This window comes from Oryzias latipes, chromosome 9 (genome assembly GCF_002234675.1).
Source record: "Oryzias latipes chromosome 9, ASM223467v1".
In the NCBI taxonomy this organism is placed as follows: Eukaryota; Metazoa; Chordata; class Actinopteri; order Beloniformes; family Adrianichthyidae; genus Oryzias; species Oryzias latipes.
In genome coordinates, this window is record NC_019867.2 from 8,768,283 (window position 1) to 8,781,867 (window position 13,585).

Consider the following 13,585-nt stretch of genomic DNA (forward strand, 5'->3'; position numbering starts at 1 on the left):
CAGTAAAAAAAAAATTAAAAATCCAAGGTAATTGCAGAGGCATCTGGGTTAGTGGTTTAAATTACATTTAAGAAGAAAAAAGTTGTTCATGCATCAGCTACTTTCATGCTTCCAAATCATCACCTTTAAATTCACTTTTTTAAGATTTGATTAAGGATCACATACTCAACCACTAAACACTAATTCTTAAAAAAAGGCAAGAGGAAAAAGACACAAAATGAACTAGGTAGAGATAAAGGTAGCTTTTGCTCTAATGGATATTAGAGTTAATTGAAGTAAAATGGGTGGCCTCCAGTGTTTCTTATTCCTAACAACCATCTGTCATGACAAAGTAGAAGCAGCCTAAAGTTGGAAAACCTCGACCATTTCAGTTCATTGAACCTCTCATTAAAATACATAAACCAAAATATCAGATAAATAGAATAATTATGGCTTTGGGTGATTCCCAAAAGCAGAAAGACCATTAAACAGCTAAATACGCACTGCTAACTGCAGTTCCCTTTATTAGCATCATTAAAAGTTTATGATCAATAATTAAATTTGCCCTAAGAGTTCTATGCTGGTCCAGGCACAATATTGATCAGTGACCACATCATGATTGGTGAGCTGTTCAGTGATCTAATAGAAGGCTTATGTAAAAGAAAGGGCCATTGGAAATTTAGAAGGCATAATTACCCTCATGAAGAATAGAGCAATTTCCACGTTTTAACATGAGAAATCACCAAATCCGTTCAGCCTCACTAGAAGACTAAATGAAAGTAAATCGAGAAGCCAGTATTTTGTGTTAGTGGGCAACTTTAAAGAGGCTCAATCATTATAAATAAAAACAAATTATATGGACCTTAATGATGAATATCTTCAAACTGGGCCACCTGTACACACGTTTATAATCATACACTGCCAGCTAATTCATTTATTTTAATAAGCATCTATGGCAGACATCAAGTTGAAAAGAAGGGGGTTATGAAAAACCACCTATATAATTCACCGTCCTTTTATGGACATGCATGTCTCTCTATAGTAGCAGAATGGGAAAACAGGAAAAACAGGCAGAGGACCAGGGTTGGCCAGCCCTGATCTAAAACATAACTTCCTTTTCCAATGTGGTCTGTTTTTCAATGGCTTTAAAAGAAATTGTAGTAAATTGAAGAGTTACAAGATAAAAAATACATTAAGTGAAAAGAAATGTATTCTGAGGCAAGAACACAAATTAGAAAACATGACATCCTGGTATTAAAATCATCTTTTCTGATATACTTAGACTTTCACTTACAGTCTCTACTAGTAAGTGCATAAACGTAAATGAAAACCTTGTCAAATTTGCAATCTTTTAGAATTAATGACATGTAAACAGGTACAAACACACAGGTGTCTTTCTTACCACCAGGTCAGGGTCCTGCATGAGACTCAAAATGACCTCGTAGAGTAAAGGTCGCAGGACAGATTTAAACTTGACAGAAATCCATTGTCCTATCAGCCAGATGACTCTCCTGCGTATCAACTTGTACCTGAAGGAGGACAAAACAGAAAGAAAAAAATGGAGACTGGTTCAAAATAAATTTCAAGCACCTACCTTTCACTACCTTTGAATCATTATTTTGGTGGATAAACCAGTAAACCTTTTCCCCATTATACTGATTACGACAAATTAAATATAGAAAGATAGAAAAATGTCTGAAGCTATCATTCAAATGATGAAGTATCTACTTTGGTTTCCAAATCTGGATCATCTGATACATGACAAATATTGAGACTATATAAATGGGAGGAGTAAATGCCACTAATGAACAACCAGCTCATATTAAAATAGTAATTAAAAGACATTTTGGCAAGTAGGAGACTGTTTGAAACTAACATGATGGTTTTCTATTACTTTTTTAAGAAGACATGCACAATAAGCCAGAAGGAATAAGAAAGCACTAAATAGAGTGCAAATACGGAGAACACTCTTGGTATAAAACCAGTTGATTCACAGGCCCACTGGGGCCAAGTGGCAAGTGATGTGAATTAAATTGCCTTGCGATGCATGTTAGCTAGTGATGGTTTTTCAAGAACTCTTTTGGCCAAGTGTCCCTAAACATCTGCCCTTTTAGTATCTGAAGAGGAAACTGTGTCAAGGGACCACCTTGACAAAAATGAGGGAATGGAGGGATAAGAAAACAGAGTGATGAGAGAATACAGAGTGTGGGAAGATAACGCTCTTGTTGGCCTCTCCAACATCCATAGAGTCAACAAACCAAACTTTGGTCAACTAACTGGGGAAAAACACAACAAGGGTATGAGTCAAAGCTTTAAGACGGAATATGACATCATGGACAAAACCAAGTGTGTTTTGCTGCGTGTGGGTGGACACTTGCTCTTTAATACAGATTTTTTCCTTTAAATTTCAAAGACAACCATCACAAACGTTGGGCCAAATTCCTATTTATAAGACGATAAGACAAAATGGCTTTAAATGCAAGAGCTGTTTCTTTAACAACCTTTGTAGGGGGGCAACATGTGATATGTGGCTCCAACATGACAGCATGTACACCTGCACCAGTAATCATGTTGGAAACTGCCTGACACCCACTCAAAATGAGTGACAATGCACATAAATAATACATTCACAGGTGATAATAGGCTGCCACACAACCAGAAATGAACTCGGCTAACTTTCTGATTTTCTTTTTTCTTTGCTCTCTAATCTTTAAGAAACTAAAGTTTTTTTTTTTGTTTTTGTTTTTTGTTTCAGTGCTGCTTTTGCCAATTCCAACATTCCAACAGCTTTTGTTTAAAGTACCGTAATACACATTTGGATAAAATAAATAATAGAAATAACGTTAATCCGAAATTGTAGTTATTTTGCTAAACCTGTGGAGAACACTCAAAGTGACAAAAATAAATAAATTGAATATGAATAAATGTGAAACTTCTGCAAAAGTTAACCTAATTTTTTTGTAATTTACATCATTAGAACTGGAATTATTTGGTAGCCATAGATCAACAGCAAAAATACTAGATTGGATTAAGATTTAAAAAATATGCCAAATACATGGTTATAAACCAAAAGTAATTGTGATATTCCACATTCTTTGATACTATTTCTAATACTTATAAATTAAAATAATGAATATTTACTCCGTAATAAAAAAAATGTGACTAAATACAAAATCTTTTTGTCTGAAAGCTATTACAACAACAAAAATAGTAACGTTACAATGAGTAACTTACAGTTCTGCAAAAGGGTATAGTGGTATATTTTTTATCAACGCAATAGAAAGGTTTAAGGTTATAATCTCTAAGTACGGTATACAAATGTATGTTTCAGGACTTGTCAAATACAGAATATCTGTTTTAGCTGCAGCATCAAGAGTTGTCAGCTAAAAAAGTACATATAAAGAATGAAAAAGGAGCTAGAGGGACGAGCTGACAAGAGTTTCATTCTGCCAGTCAAAGGTTGAACATGACTCATCAACTCTCACATGTTCTCAAAATACAACCATGTCCCAAACTGAACTAAACACATGTAACAAAAGCTAAACAAGATAGATTTCCCAAAGTTAGCCTAACCTTTTCTTATTGCAGTGTCATTTATTGTATTTTAAATCATGTTGGCTATCACATTTCAATGATTTCTAGCAATGTACTACCGGTATGTTAAATCTATTGCCAAATCCCTCAACCATGTCATTCCGTCTCTGTTCTCCTAAAACAAGTTCTGCTAATTCAAACAAAAAGAACATCTTCAAGTCAAGATTTCTAACAAAGAAAACAAAATGTTTTGTTTCACTAAAATGCACTCATATCAGTTTTCATGAGATTGATAGAGGTTGCTGATATTGCAGTGCAGCATGAGTGCATGATGAATTGTGCTGCCTTATGCAAAACAAATTCCATGAGTTTGCCAAAGCACTGTGTAAGCTGGCTTGTAGAATCAATCTTAAAGTTTAATTACAATGGTTCACTTTCACATCACCTTCAAGACGTATCATCTGTAAAATCCCAAAGATAGATAATGCCTGCCCGCATCAGTAACATTTAAACAAGAAACTAAACAGCATATTTTCTAAAGATTATCTGGGTCACAATAGCCCAAGTAGAGATACAAAAATCTACCTCCCTTCAGACATTTTCCAAACCTCATCCAAGGTGATGCTGAGCCATCAAAGATAAAAGCCTATCCAGCTAGAATTGGGTTTGCCCTGAGGCCTCCTGCCAGTGAAACATGTCAAAAATACCTCCAGTAAAAGGGTCTTGAAGGCAAGATATCTAAACAACCCAGACTGGCACCCTGTCCATACTAAACAGGAGCATCAGGATTCCAATAGTGTACCTGGAAAAACAAGTCCCCTTCCATACTTTCACAAATTAGACCTGTTGACCTCTGGAAGACTATTGCTATGACTTATATTTTTGATTTATTGGTTTCATGCTGAATCAAGAGCTTATAACTATGATTATACCATGGTTCGGCTGAGTACTCTATTCTGATTGGCTGCTGGGAGTGGATGAAAAAGTGATAATCCACAGTGAATGATGATAAAATGAAAATCAGATACAAACGAAATTATTGGAAGAAAAAAGTACAAAGGTAAAAGTATTACATGATCTTCTTAACTATATAAGCTACTAAGTTACTAGTAACTTTGGCTGATAATAGGGAGAAGGTTAGATTTATTATTGATTTCTTCAATCTTTCTGACAGAATCTGTAAATTTGTAAAAAGGCAAAAATATTCTAGTCCTTCCTAATCCAGCCCATCGAGACGACTGTTGTTGTGATTTTGGGCTATACAAATAAAATTGAATTGAATTAATCATTACACCCTCTTTAAACCTGCTTCTCTTCAGATGTTAGGGTGTCTTACATCTATCCAAAGTAAAGTTAGTCACAAATTCTAAAGCCTCTGTAGCAGATTGTGCTTAAGGGACTCTTTTGAGACAGCTTATTTGATAGTGGTGGTTTCTGAAAAATATGTGAAACATGTATGAGTTCAGTGACGTGCAGTCAGACGAGGCAAGTGAGGCTCAGCCTCACCTGTCATTGTGATAAAATAGAAAAACGTACATTAAGTAAATATTATTTTCCACTGATCCGTGTTAAATAAACATTTTCAGTTGACAAGACACGTTTTCCACAGTTTTTGAGGTTAAAATCGGCGAATTTGAGAGTTGCGCGACCACTTACGGAGCGGAAACTCCAGGAGAGGCTCCGGAGCGCTTCGCCTGGGAGTAATGCCCAAATTCGAAGTCACTATTTTTCCATAAATAGTAGGGGTAGGAAGAAGCCATAGGGAAAGGGGTAGAATTCGGATTCGGTCTTATTGTCATGTTGGACAGTGAAAGCCATTGTTATGGCTTGTAACTAAAGGGGTTGGATCCCTCTGTAAGTCTGGAGGTTCATTCCACACATGACATGGCGTGTTCTTAGGCACTGTTTCAGGGAATTTTAGTGGAAGGTGTGTATGAGACTACCAGTAGGCCAACACAGAATACTCTCCCTGGGTTTTATGGAATGGATGTAATTGCACCCATTTTGTTTTACGCTGTATTGGGTGGGGCTTCTGCGCAAATGTAGGTAACTGTGTATACCTCCATTCAGTCTTTCAAGTAGAGCTTGTCTAACAATATTGAAGTCTCCCATAAGAGTGGTGTAAGAATGTTGGGTTAAGGCAGTGCTTCTCAATAACTCCTTTGCCAGGCCCCCCATAGGAAAAAAAAAAATGTTTCTAAATGATTGATTTTTCTATTTATGATCTCAAAAAGTGCAGCTGTTTTCCTGCATTACCTGCTGTATTTCTGTCAAATACTGACACACTAAACCACAGGCAGACAAAGAATACATTTATGGAAAATAAAGACACGTCATCAAAATGTCTACAATAGTTCATGAAGAATGACATTATTAGCATGAGCTGAGTCATCTAAAGCCACTTGATGATGGTGTCGCAGTTAACCACAGCCCCTCTAAGAGGGAGTGAGAGCCGCGGGCAGCGCAAGAGGTGAGAGGCGCAGTGCAGGGAGGGGCGGAGAACAGTAATAAAAGGTTTTCCCCGGAAACCCTTGAAGTTTGAACACAGGACTAGCAGAAAAATCAATAATGAGCAAAGATGAATGTTTTTCATGTGTCTATTATAGTTCCAATCACGCAGCATATGCAGAACTTAAAAAAAAAAAAATAAATAAATAAAACTTTCCAAAAAAAAATAGTGCGGTGATGCACAGTGTTCGCAGAATTCGACACATGCACAGAATTCACCAAGCGTTGGATTGTTCACCCACTAATAGGGAACGTGAGCTGGGATTAGACCGTCGTGAGTCAGGTTAGTTTTACCCTTACTAACACATTTTTTCTTGAATGTGAGCCTAAGCCAAACTTTTGTCAACTTTCTCCTGAGAGCTCAGACATCTAATCCTTTTTAGTTGAGGCAGATTATCAAGTGGACCGTCACCCCAGTTTGGCAACCCAGATGCATCATCCCTGACCTCCAAAAAGTGAAGTCGACTCCATCTCTTCTTCCCAACAGTGTTTCCCCCTTCTTCATTATCTGACAGTTTGCCAGCACCCCCTCCAGCCACAAAAGAAAGTCCTGTTCTGCAGTTTCACAAAACATCTCCCAGACTAGAGTTGCTGCTTCAGAAATCATGTACGTTTTCAACTCGGCCTGCCCGGGGCCATCAGCTTCCTCTATAGTTCCAAAAGTTCAAAAAAAAGAGAAAATAGAATCCAACTGTTAATTTGTGGCAAACAGGGAGCAAGAAAGGAAAACAAAATTATAGTGCATTAGTCATTCAAGAGAGTGATTTTTCAAACACAAAAAGGTCAAGTCACAAAAACATTGTGTGAAATGCCAAAGTAATTTTTTCTCCTTTTTTTTTTTTACCCCGTTTTATCCCGACATCGAAATGACAAAACACTACATCTGCATCTCCCCGCCTGATATGGAGATTTTTTTTTAATCTATTGAAATAAGCACATGCAACTAAACCAGGGAACATTGACAGGTATTTCTTTGTCAGAGAATGAGTCATGTGGTTACTGCTGCATGTCCATGAACATTTGTGTTTGTGCACTTTTTTTTCCCTGAGCTTTTAACATTTAGGTACAATGATTCATTACATCACATGAAGCAATTAGAGGCTAAGCAATGAAGAACAAACAGGACGTATGTAAAAATCAATAAAAAATGTCCAGCTATGAATGCAAACGGAAGGTATCTAGCATTATACCAAAGTGTGACTAGTAACTATGGTGCCAAAGGTCCAAAACTGAGTTTGTACGTAAAGGCTAAAAGATGATTACCCATTTTGTTCCTGGGTGAAAAAGAAGCTATTGAAATGTACAAACCAATGGCCCTCATATATGAATAATTTCACTACATTATTATAAAATAATAAACTCCACAGAAAACAAGCCCCCCTTTTCAGGCTGACTGCAGGAAATAGTTCTTAGGCCAGAGTAGCCGAGAACTTACTAACGTTGAATTTTGACCAGTTTTTGGTTCCAGACTATAAGAAATCAATATTTGTCTGATTTTCGGTGTTGAGAGTAGCCAATTACAAAAGTAATGTACTACAGTAACATTATACTTGTTTTCTTTAAAGTAGTAAAAGGCATTACTCATAAATTTTGAGTAATATTTTACTCATTATGTAGTCAGTAAGTTGTGTTTTGAGTGACAGCACAAGATTGTTCAATGTGGCAAGAGCATGTAGCATTAAAAAATTAGAATAAAAAAATCACACAATTCTTTCTTTCTACTTAAGTCACTTAAAGATTCTTTTATTTATTTTAATCTACTAAGCCACATTTCCTGATAAGGTTCACTAACACAAACACTTATTCCATTTTTGTGTTCCTAATTAATTCCTCTAGTCTTGTTTTTTAACAGAGCCAGCATCTGTCTGTATAATTATTGTGATCTAACAAGTGTAGCAATTTTAACGTGCAATTATTATCAGGTAGCATTTGTTTAAGTCTTTCTGGGGCACACAGGTTTCAGGTTTGCACTCTTATTTTCTTTTTTTAAAGCAGAAAACCTTAATTCGAATTTTTAATGGGCTAAATTGACTGCAGCTGATAAACGATATTATTAAGAAAGCGGTGTTAAACCATTTCCCCTCTCATCTAAATGTAAAATGTTCTGCAGTTTATTTGTAACTTCAGATTTGACGTTCTACTCCCGCAGGTTTTACAAAGAAAGTAACTTCAGAATGATTCAGAAGTCATAAAATGCTTCAAAATTCTAAGACTATTACAGTAAAGAAGAGAAATAACTCCTATTTAATAACAAGTAACTTGCACAACATTCATAATATAAGACAATTGCTATTAATTCCTACAAGATAAAATTATTTATCTCTCTCTCTGGCGGCTTTGAGTCCGAGTGGAGCCGCAAAGACAGAAGCAGCAGTTCAGGATCCCCGGATTTCAAGAAAAGGGTACAACGTGGAATTTTTGTACCGACTGCTTTGTTTCTTGTAGCGCTTATATGAATTTATTAATGTTAATTTAAAAAATAAATAAAAAATAACAGAAGGGACTAGGGCACTTTGTTATATGAGGCAAAAAGGGCAAGTGTGGCCCCATGTGTGCACATGCCTGACGACAGGACTGCTAGAAGTCTGTCTACAGATTGTGCATAACTTATTATGCTGCATAATTATTTTGGCTCAGTTGGAACTGTTGCTTGTGTGTGAATGCTTGTGTTACCTTTCTTTATGCCTGTAAATCTGCTATATCGGATATTTAGATTAGATCTCGGAAAGTCTGCATGATGGCATTCAAAAGTTATGTCAGAAGTGAGACGAGACAAAGACTAAAAAAAGAAGTTTTATTGCTTAATTAAATACTAGAATATTAACAAAAACATTGGCCTGTTAAAAAAAAGACATTAAATGAAGCTGGTTTGGGAGCTCACAGCAGAAAACCGACTAACACTAAGTAAGTACGTGTGGATGTAAACGGAATTGCTTTTCACCTCATGTCACAGTCCAATAATGCAACTTCTCCTCTTTATCCTAGGAGGAAGTCATGCACTGCCTTCCTGTGCCTTATCCGTAAACTCACATGTCCATTACAATGTTTAAGACTTGCTGTAGAGGTCTGCCTGGTCAGGACGCCCACAAGTCCAACAACCACCACCACCTGCAACTCTAATCTTTTTCTTTTTCTCTCTGAAACTGGACAAAAACCTGATGCAAAGATTTTTATTAGCATAAGATCACAATATAATTAATGACTCAAGTACTCTTGCCATTGAACTATTGCTACGAAATACTTCAAGAGAAGCATATAAAAGTCTTATGAACACAACAGCAGAAACAGATGCTTGAAAATAAAACCAACTGTTAGTCATAAATTGCTAAATAAGACAAAATCTATTGATCAAAAACAATAGGATATAAAATGACAAAAAAAAATGAAGAGGTTAAAGGAAAATTAAAAATCAATAGCACCAAGGATGCCCTTCCCCATAGAGACATCACTGAAACTATCATACAGAGAGCTGGGATGCAAGATAAACTTCAGTTCTCTACATATGAGGCTCAAGTTTAACGACACCATAATCCATTTAAAACAGACGTGTTTGCACATAACTGAGGATATTTATTTTAACACATTTTATCTTAATGTGTAAAACAAAGATGAAGATCAAGGTTTTTTAAAGCATATTGTATTTAACTGCAAATACCCAAAGGACTAAAAAGGCAGACAGTGGAGCAGCTAGGAATATTCTGTTAACAGCAACAAATGTATTAAAGACAGAAGAATAGGCGTCTGTGTCTTCTCCCCATAAGATTACCGGTGTGCCAAAATAGGAAGAAAATTCTGCTATATCGGGTGCTTCTGATCTAAATTATTTGATTTTCTTGCTCATACTAAAATGATGCCTGAAATAATTTCCAGCTATGAAAAAGAAAAGTAGAAAAAAAAAATCACTTCTATTTTTGCTTTTAAGTAGATGCTACATTTAGATAATTTTGAAGCAGAAGTGGTTTGTAGCAGGTTTGCTACAACCAGCATTAAAGGGTTAAAAACGTTCATTAACATCTATAACAAGGGGGGGGGGGGGGGGGTTACATTACCAAATATTTTCTTATTGACAGAGGAGTTACATTCTGTATTGTTGTTTTTTTTTGCTAAAAATGATTTACACAGGTTCTTTTGTCTTTATTGGGGGTGTAAGATTTAATTGATTATTCGATTTCTATTCCTACAATCAAACCAGATTGATCTGTCTGGATTCGCCATCAATTATTGTTTACTTATTTATTTACACTTGCTTATCTTGCAAGAAATGCAAGGAATCTGGAAAACTTCACCAGCTCTGTTCAGTACCCAGGTCACACTGGTTGAATTTTTGGTTTAAAATGTCCTGGATTGATTTTAGGTCAGTGAATCGGACCGCATTGGATCGTTCAAAATGAACCAAATTTGAAAGGGAATCGAATCGCCAACCACAATTGAATTGAGTCGTATCGTTGCTCAAATGAATTGTTACACCCCAATCATTATTTGTGTTACTACTATATTATCAAAGTTGATTCAGGAATAAATTAAACGGTAAAGAAAGAAAACCCAGTGATGGTGTTTGAAGTTAACACGGAGGAAGGTTAATTTAGGTGAGAAGAAAGCCTTCATATTCAGCACATAGACAGAATATAGAGATTTAGTTGCAGAAAAGGAGAAAAAAAAAACACTCACGAAATAGATCAAAAATACCACAGCTTTTATATTTATGCCGAATCTTTGCTTCTTTTCAGAATGTACATCAAAAGAATAAGTTAATCCAACATTTGATGAAACCAACTTCACTTAACACAGCACAGTGAAAATCTGTGATTTTATCAAGTACGGCAATGCATCCACAACCGACTAATATCTAGGAGAACCTTTTGTGTTTCATACAATGATTAATTTTACAGTTTGGGGGAAAATAAAGCAATTTTTAATAAACTGTTTTATTGCATCTATAAAAGTAAATGATATTGCTACTGCTTTATGAGGCTGTTGGTTTACTTTAATCCCATCAACATAAAATGTATCTGTATATTTGTTTGGTGGTGTAACTTTTTCAACAAAATGTATTATAGTTGTTATAGTTATGTATTATAGTTGTATTATAGTTGTTATCAAAGGATTAGGTAATGAATTTTAGAAGTTTGTAAAAGAAAATTCCAAAATCAAAATGAATATGCTTTTTATTCACTAAACTAGCATACAGAATAGGAGGGTTTATTTTAGTTTATTTTAGTTTTTAGCAATAAAAACTAAAAGAAATGGGGCAAAACTTATACAGGATGTTTTTCTTCAGAAATGTAATTCATGCTAATATATTCCAAGATGACATCTCTTGCTCTGTTTACTCATTGTCTGTATTTGATTAAATTGGAAGAATTCAAACCAGTCATATAGAGACAATCTCCAAATAAAAGATCTAAGTAAGAGTGGAGGGTTCACTCACACATGCACCGTGTAGTTCCAGGGCAGCAGTGACATCAGCCTGTCTCCACCCTGACGTAAGCACTAACCTGAGCAGCTGACCCTCCGAGTGCTGCAGGCTTTTTTGTTTTTGTTGCCGTAGGCCCTGAATGTAAAAGCTAGTCCTTTGTTCTTCATCCCAATCAAAGCACCTTGCCTTTGGCCACTCTGTCTTTTATCCAGCCAGTACTAAAATCATTCGTCTGGCATTTTACGGCTTCATAAACTGAGCTGACTTCACTTCTTTTTCAGTTTTTCATGCATCTTGTTTTTATTTGTCTGCAAGAGTGCTGGAGTGATGCTGTATTACCATAGTCTTGAGAAAGACGATGATAAAGGAAAAAGTATGTTTTTGCTGGGCTGCATTGGAGTGTAGTGGTTAGAACACTCGCCCCAGAGCAAAAAGGTCTTAGTTTGAATTCCTCTCTGTTTGGAGTTTGCATGCTCTTGGACACGTGTGGGTTTTCTCTGGGTACTCCGGTTTCCTCCCAAATGGCAAAAACATTCTTCATTGGTTGATTGAAGACTGAATTGCCCCTAGGTGTGAAGATGAATGTGTGTTTGATTGTGTGGCCTTGCGACAAATTGACAAACTATTTAGGGGGTACACTGCCTTTGTCCAATAGTAGCTTGGATAGGCTCCAGCAACCATGAAACCCCAAAAGGAATTAAGCGTTTTGAAGATGAAAATGGATGGAGTTTTTATTTGTTGTGTAAAGCAAAAATATCAATAAGAATAGTATAGTACTAGAATACTATCTGACTAAAAAGATTTACTTCAGCAATAGGAACAAATTGACTGCATGATGAGTCAAAATAGTAGACAATACCTGTGATGGCTGACTTGCAGCTCTCCAAGAAGCTGATTCTTGAACCACTGATCAAAGTCCACACTGTCAAACAGCTCATACGCTGCAAGTCCCACTGCGTTGTATACTGAGGGGAAACAGAAACACAAAAACCAAACGTGGATTCCTGTGTTCACTAAGGAAAACAGCATGAGCTCTGTTTCAAGAGCTTTAAAATAAAACAGCCTTTAATTAGATAGCCCTTAGTGACAAAAAAGTAAAATAATAATATAAAGAAAGAAAACAAAAAAACAAGAATATTGGTAATAACTTGAGCTCAATGATTAACATATCATATTTCAAAATAGCTTTCACTGTTCCAATTTGTTAAAAGTGCCGTTGAGGCTGGTAAAGTTTTGCAAAAAGAAAAAAATATATCTAAAAGCACCAAATGATATTTTTGTCTCCTGAAACAGTTTTATGACAGCAGATTCATTATCCTTTCCACTCTTAATCACCGCTGTCAGTACACTGCATGTGATCTCCACAGGCATCCGGCTATCTGCGCCTCTCATGGCACGCAATCATTGGACTGTACTTCCAAATTAAACTGTTGAAGTGACAATTCTGGTTAAACAAGGACTAATAAGCACTCAATTGGTGTATAAGAAAAAGGCTGAAACAGGTATTTAAAAAGACAATAATAAATGAACTATTGTTCAAAAGATGAACAATAGCCAAATCTAATGAATGGACGCCCATGACGATGGTCAGACTTTCTGGATAGGGAAAAGTCCAAATTTAACTGACCTGCATCCTTCATCAGCAGCTGAACGGGGTTTTCTACGTTGGTTGGGCCTTTGAAGACAAAAAAACTAGATGTGAGACATAAAGACTTTCACAATAACAGCTAGAGCCACATACTATTTGCTAATAATCACAGCAGTTGGGAGGAGAATAATGGACCCAGTGACCACATCAGAATTTAAAGAGGCCTTGGCCTTGGTGCGTCAATTATGCTCAAGTCCTTTTATCAGCCTGTTCTCCCCCTTTGTTATAATGCATGTTCTGTACCCAGCCTTCACAAATCAATAGATCTCTTCCCTCAACAACATAATTACTCAGTCAGGCTTTTTACCCCCTATTCTCCCGCAGAACCAGCTTTCACTCTTGAAAGAAAGCAGCTTAAGAGACAAGGCAGAAGAAAACTGCTGTTGTCCATAAATATGAGTGATGGAGCCACTATTGCCCAATCTAAGTAACCAAGCAAAAAATATAAGGCAAGATATTTCCCAAAAGTCAGTTTAAGAATCAAAGCTTACTTAAGAAAT

At 36.2% G+C, this 13,585-nt stretch overlaps 1 protein-coding gene across 1 annotated transcript in view; it reads right to left on the reverse strand.

Annotated features, from left to right (window-relative positions):
• The window catches only part of ipo11 (importin 11), a 136,005-nt gene that overhangs the window by 71,188 nt on the left and 51,232 nt on the right, over nt 1-13,585 (reverse strand). The window contains exons 14-16 of the mRNA XM_023958341.1: nt 13,065-13,112; nt 12,297-12,402; nt 1,382-1,508 (exon numbers count right to left, since the gene is read on the reverse strand). Coding sequence (XP_023814109.1) covers nt 1,382-1,508; nt 12,297-12,402; nt 13,065-13,112 — 281 coding nt within the window. The remainder of the gene's footprint in view (nt 1-1,381; nt 1,509-12,296; nt 12,403-13,064; nt 13,113-13,585) is intronic.